The 6,215-nt window shown below is 36.3% G+C and overlaps 1 protein-coding gene across 4 annotated transcripts; it reads left to right on the top strand.

Moving 5' to 3' along the window:
• Positions 1-1,204: 1,204 nt before the first annotated feature.
• On the top strand, positions 1,205-5,056 carry mRNA-cap (RNA guanylyltransferase and 5'-phosphatase mRNA capping enzyme). Of its 4 annotated transcripts, none has more exons than XM_090178186.1 (16): positions 1,205-1,244; positions 1,567-1,743; positions 1,811-1,920; positions 1,980-2,083; positions 2,138-2,226; positions 2,284-2,359; positions 2,427-2,457; positions 2,518-2,626; positions 2,694-2,797; positions 2,865-3,206; positions 3,272-3,508; positions 3,572-3,643; positions 3,700-3,800; positions 4,150-4,216; positions 4,576-4,699; positions 4,764-5,056. In XM_090178186.1, exons 2-16 carry the CDS (start codon positions 1,665-1,667, stop codon positions 4,904-4,906), a joined length of 1,788 nt encoding a protein of 595 aa, XP_090034312.1. In that variant the 5' UTR covers positions 1,205-1,244; positions 1,567-1,664; the 3' UTR covers positions 4,907-5,056. The 4 variants fall into 4 exon arrangements, with proteins under 4 accessions (XP_090034312.1, XP_090034311.1, XP_090034313.1 ...); XM_090178185.1 differs by lacking the exon at positions 1,205-1,244 and adding an exon at positions 1,251-1,300; XM_090178187.1 differs by lacking the exon at positions 1,205-1,244 and adding an exon at positions 1,463-1,481.
• The last annotated feature ends 1,159 nt before the right edge of the window (positions 5,057-6,215 follow it).

Consider the following 6,215-nt stretch of genomic DNA (forward strand, 5'->3'; position numbering starts at 1 on the left):
GTGTTAACCTATGAGCAAAAGATGTGTATGACGTCAGCGCCCCTAGCGGATTATTATTTTTAGTATAGTTTTTACATTGAAGACAATATAACAACCGAGCGTGGCGCTGACCTCCTACACATTATAGTACAGTTTATAGGGGGAAAATCCTTGCTCGCGGAATTTCGACGAATGTGTTGGCCGTAGTAGCGCGAACAGCGCGTGATCAAAGTTGGCCGTGGATAAACCGACGGCCATTATTTTAGTAAACAAACCGGTTTGAACAACCAAGGCTTAGCCGCTTAGGAGCTAAAATGAACTACAATATAGTGTTAAGTTCTGTTAATGTAATTAATTTGCCAATAATGAAGTTCTCTGAGACTCACGTTCTAAAATAAATTTGCATTGTCATATAAAAGAAGCAGGTTTATTGTGAAAAATAGTTGAAATTCAGGTTGAGCTTTTCTGGCGCATCTACAAGGTTGGAGTCTTTGCAGATTCTTTTGAGCCTAGGCCTAACTCTTCTAGGCTTGATATGGGTTTTAATAACGCTGGTGGAATATCCCACTTCGACGACTTGTTCCATTTTCGGAAAGCGATCACTTATTGGTCATTTTCCCCAACCTTTTATTTTTCTAAATTACTCATAATTTAACTTCATCCACACAAACCGAGCGAGTTTATAAATTTCAATAGACCCATAACAAAAGAGGGGCCGCAGACGAGGCTTAAGTGAGACTTCTGGACGCAACATCCTGTTTGTGACGTTTTGAACCACATGACCGCCATTGAAATATACAGGCGGAAGTAAGGAAACGGATGTTCCGTCCAAATGCTGAGTTGCCAGGTAAAAATGTTAATTTTCGCCCCCGCAACTTTCATCATGGGTCTATAAGGCTACATTGGGCTGACTAAAATTCCGACGCAAAAAATTCATTTTCAATTTAGAGGTTTTCCATTGGCTTAAATAAATATGTTACTAGCCAAAAGTGTGACTCCCAAAATTACTAGGAAGAATAAAAAGGTTAAAATCTAACGTAGTCCACCTTTTTACTGGTTCGTGGTGAAACAAATCGTTAGTCAAGATTTTTGAATGGAATTAAGGTACAGTAGCATACTTATGAGTAATTATGTTACATATGTTTAAACCAATATTCCTACAAACTTCAAATTTACCGCTGTTTTTTTTTCTGAAATCGAGAATTTCCTGGCCCTGTTGATTTGAGTTTCAGGATCTGGCAACGCTAGGAAGAAGTAAAACCATGGTAAAACTTATTTTACTCAAAACAGTAATTTCAGTGGTCCTTTCGATAACAGAAACGTAATTTTAAATTTCAATTCTACAATAATTTCTATATTTTGTATTATACGCTTCATTTTTCTTTGCGATTGGCATTACAATAATTGTTAAACATTGTTAGTAGACATTGAGTGATGTTCTACCTATAGGCCTAACATTACCCTAAGCCTTGATTATAATGTTAAGATTGATTTTGATGACGGTTAGGGCTTGGATTAATTAATCCAAGGTTAGGGACTGATTGGTAAATTAACAGTGGTAATGGAGTGTGCTCATCTTTTTTATAGGGACATGAAATTTTCATTAATTTGATTACAATAATGGTTACTAGCAAGCCATTCTGAGCCATTGGTGGAAATATTTTGGATATATCTAATCTAATACAATGGGTGATAACCACAATAAAAATAGTTCCATTCCACCTAGATGGCTTGAATGCCCAAGGAAAGGACAACTCATTGCTGGTTAGTAAACTGAATAGCTATAACTGTGTATCCTATACACAGATTCTTACCTCAATGTATTTTCCAGATATATTTTTACCTTTCAAAACTCCTCTAAGTGAAAATTACAATAATGAAGTACCCGAAGCTAATAGATTCCCTCCTTCACTTCTTTTAGCATCGCTTCAGAGTCAAAAAGTAAATAAGTATTTAATCATTTATTTTGTGATTTTTATGTTCAAAAAAATACTTTTAAGCTCAAAATGGGATTGTGGATAGACTTGACAAATACAAACCGTTTCTATGACAAGAAATTTGTTGAAGATAAAGGAATAAAATATATGAAGCTTCAATGCCGAGGGTTAGTTAAAATGTTTAGAATTCTCATCACCTTTTGAAATTAATGATTTTACAGACATGGTGAATGTCCTTCTATTGAACAAACTGAAACTTTCATTCGTCTTTGTCATAACTTCAAATCGACTCACCCTCTAGAAATTATAGGTATTTAATCGCATCATTGCGATATAGTTCATATTATTGATAGTTCATTATTTACAGGGGTTCACTGTACTCATGGTTTCAATCGAACTGGTTTTTTAATAATTGCTTATTTAGTTGAAGTACTCAATTGGGGGTAACTATTATTAAATTAATTAAAGTATTTTTGGCAAACTGTTGATGTAATTGCTTTTCAATTTTAGAGTTGATGCTGCTGTTGAATGTTTTGCAAGGGTATTTTACATTATCCTAAAGCCAACTCGGTTTCGGAGCTAATTCGTGCATGGTTTATAGTTTAGGCCACCTGGTATCTATAAAGGAGATTATTTGCGCCAATTGTTTGAAAGATTCGGAGATCCAGCAGATGCTCCAGGTCCTCCGGAGCTTCCAGATTGGTGTAAAGGCTAGTATCACTACTTATTATTTTTTGTAAAATAAGCACGTTTAATTGTGTTTCTCTCCAATATTAGAATATGATGACTCTGTAGATGATGATGGAAAGGAAATAAATGGTGGAAGCAGCTCCAAAGATATGAAGAGTCTGAAGAAGAGGAGAAGAGAATTCTCTAAAAAGGTATCTTTACTTTGTTAATTTGTAATGAATTAAATGATCTTATATGTAGATATTTCTTCGTATTCAGAACCCCACATTTATGGAAGGAGTTCCTGGTATCACCCCAGTCTTAACGCAACCTAAGCTTCTTAATATCCAGAGAAAATGCCAGGAAATGTGCAACTGGGGAAGCACAGGGTTTCCCGGCAGTCAACCAGTCTCAATGGATAACAATAATCTCCGAATGCTTACTGAAAAACCATACAAAGTCAGCTGGAAAGCGGATGGAACACGATACATGATGCTTATCGATGGAAAAAGTGAAGTTTATTTTGTAGATAGGGATAACGCTGTTTTCCAAGTTTCCGGTTTGAGATTTCCTAGAAGAAAATTTTCAGATCAACATTTGGATCGTACTTTGTTAGATGGAGTATGGCTCTTTTCCTCAATCATTTTTCGATATAAATATTAAATATTATAACGTCTCATTTTCAGGAAATGATCATTGATAAAGTTGAAGGAAAAGATGTTCCACGTTACTTGGTGTATGATATTATTAAATTTGAAGGAATTGATGTTGGTGGAACTGACTTTAATCGTCGTTTGTTGTGTATAACGAAAGAAATAATTGAGCCTAGGCATAGTGGAATGCAGTCGGGCCTCATTGACAAAGCTAAAGAGCCTTTCAGTGTCCGTAGAAAAGATTTTTGGGATGCCCAATGCGCAACTACAGTGAATATTTCATTTTACCACCACCTATTACTTAATTTGATTGATAATCTTACCTTTTTTCAGCTTCTGTCTCCTGAATTTACTAAAAGCCTGCCTCATGAAGTTGATGGCTTAATATTTCAACCTGTTCCTGATGTAAATTGTTCTCGTGATTCATTGTGATAATGCGTGGTAACTAAATTTAATTTTAGGCATACCAATGCGGACAATCCCCGGCTGTTTTGAAATGGAAACCACCCACCTTGAATTCAGTGGATTTTAAATTGATTATCACTGTTGAAGAGCGTCCTGGGTAAGTTGGACTGATAGTGTTTTCCATTGGGCTTCTATGAGCGGCCTCCAATCGCTCCGAAAAACGAAACAATTTCATTGGGGGAAAAGGAGCAGCTCAGAGACGGATTCAAGTTTTCCATTGACCCTGTTGCTCCCTTGCTGATTGATCAGAGTTGCCCCATCTCTCCAGACTGAGTCAAATTTTCAGATTGCTGGGATCACCAATGGAATACGAACTTTATACACTTTCGCTTGACTTTCGGAAGATAGCAGACAAAATTGGGTTGCTCTCGGAGTGGTTTCAATGGAAAACGCTATGTCTTTCTTAAGTAAGACAGTCTTACTCAAAGTGTTCTCTGGAATTTTAGAATGCTCCGTGAAAAGAAAGGATTATTATACGTAGGATCATTAGATCAACCATTTTCTCAAATCAAAGTAAGGATTTTGGAACCTTTTTCTTTCTGGGTGAAAACTCCGAACAACTCCTTCTGTGTTGAGTTTGCAAGTTCTCTCCCCACTGGTTTAAGGGTTTTTCCCCCAAACTCTTCGGTTTCTCCTTCCATAAAAACTTGTTGAGGTTAACGGTAATAGTTAGTGTAGGGAGCTGTTGGCTCGTGTGGCTTGAAGGGCTTGCCACCACCCTCCTACTCATTGTAACCCGGCCACCTGAACTAATGACTTCAAAAGTCGCTTGATGAAATGGGCCTAAGGTGGTGCCTTGGGTATTAGCCTAGCTGATTATATGATTCCATTGTCAATAAAAATCAAATTTTTGATCTGGTTTTCAATTTCAGGTCACGAAAGATCTTAAGCAGTACCATAACAAAATAATTGAATGTAAATTCGAAGAGGGTCAATGGAAGTTTATGCGGGAAAGAACTGACAAATCATTTCCAAACAGCTATAAAACTGCCATTTGTACGTTGACAACTATAAACACTCTTATACAGCCTTTATGAGATTTTACTTATTTTCCAACCAGCTGTATGCGAAAGTATCCAAAATCCTGTAACGGATGTGAAACTCCTATATGTCATAAATCAGTATCATGGGAATCGCAAAAGACCATCGAACAATAGCGAATTTCGGCAGCCTCTTCCACCAAATAAGAGGCTACATACGTAACTAATACTTAACGGGGTATTTATCAAATGCTAGTACCACAATTGTAAATTTTTGTACATATTTTGCTGTGGGTTGTTTTAGTAGTATGTGTATGTTGTGTTTTAATTATTTGATTAAATATAAATATTGAATGATTATATTTAAATTTTACTGTTTGCAGAAATTAATGGTATTTTGAAAATTAATTTGATAGTAGGCGTTAGGAGTGATTTGTATAGGCTCCAATAATTGGTGATAACTACGTGAAGAAAGTTTAAAATACAGGTTAATTGTTAGGAATTTAATAGTAACAACAGTATATAATCTTTAAAAGTATAACTAAAGTTTCCGATATAACGAAATGGGCCAGATTATCATGACGCGCGAAGCTTCTAACCTAATTTGCATGAAATCTAGATATTCGCCGTCCGTGTGGGCGGGGTTTTACTTAGATAAATTTTAAGGCAAAGCAAGTTACAGTAGTTAGGGATAAATTTTTCGAGATGGCGTCTAAAACCGAGAGAGTAATTTCTGTGACGTAAATTTCGAAACACAACGTAACCAGCGACTTTAACTTTTCTCACGAATGAGGAGACTATCGCGGTGCTTTCTTTAGGGGAAGTTGGTGGAGAAAATTACTAAGATCAAAATGCGATTTGCGAACGCGGAGTTCCACGAACTACCGCCTGTGACACAATCGGTCTAGGAATACATGTAGTAAATGACGTCATTTAGAAAAGACATTTTTTTCTACTTCAAAGCGTCGCGTCGTGTGAGCCCGTACCTTGAAAAAAACGCGTAAAACTTTATTATCCAATGGGAGAAAGATTTTTTTTCTTAATCTTGATTTTTACCTGACTGGAAGTTTCGGAGAAAAAATACCCCCTTCTATTTTATAACATTCAAAGTGGTATCCATTCTTTCGTGTTAAATCTCAGAGAAGATTTTCGCGGGACCACCGTATGGAGGGCGCCATTTATAATCAACATGCATTTTGACGAAGAATTTTAATCAAATGGCCGCTTCCATAAGATAGACTATATACGTTCTTAGTCGTTTAGCTCGATATTTTCGAGAACAAATTGCCCAAATTACTTTTGGGGAGCTTCGCAAATTACTGTATATTTCTTCGTCCCGCTTTTTATACTCTTTGTCTGTTTTATTCATCCTAGATTTTTGGTTTAGAGAGAGTAAAAAAACAGCCATTTAAGTCAAAACACAAAACCGGTTTACGGAAAAAATGTACACGCAACATCTATATAATTATCTTGCCCAGTTTTCGATCCTTTACTGTTTTCCTTTTCTCAAAATTCTGATGAGCCAAGTTTAT

This window comes from Leiobunum rupestre, chromosome 6 (genome assembly GCF_980474605.1).
Source record: "Leiobunum rupestre chromosome 6, qqLeiRupe1.1.hap1, whole genome shotgun sequence".
Taxonomy (NCBI): domain Eukaryota; kingdom Metazoa; phylum Arthropoda; class Arachnida; order Opiliones; family Sclerosomatidae; genus Leiobunum; species Leiobunum rupestre.

What these genes read in the sequence shown, in the direction of transcription:
- mRNA-cap (XM_090178186.1), top strand. Translation starts at nt 1,665, where the DNA reads ATGGGTGATAACCACAATAAAAATAGTTCCATTCCACCTAGATGGCTT. An exon ending in CTGTTGAATGTTTTGCAAGG is followed by an intron (nt 2,458 to 2,517) that starts GTATTTTACATT and finishes CATGGTTTATAG; the next exon opens with TTTAGGCCACCTGGTATCTA. An exon ending in AACCATTTTCTCAAATCAAA is followed by an intron (nt 4,217 to 4,575) that starts GTAAGGATTTTG and finishes TTTCAATTTCAG; the next exon opens with GTCACGAAAGATCTTAAGCA.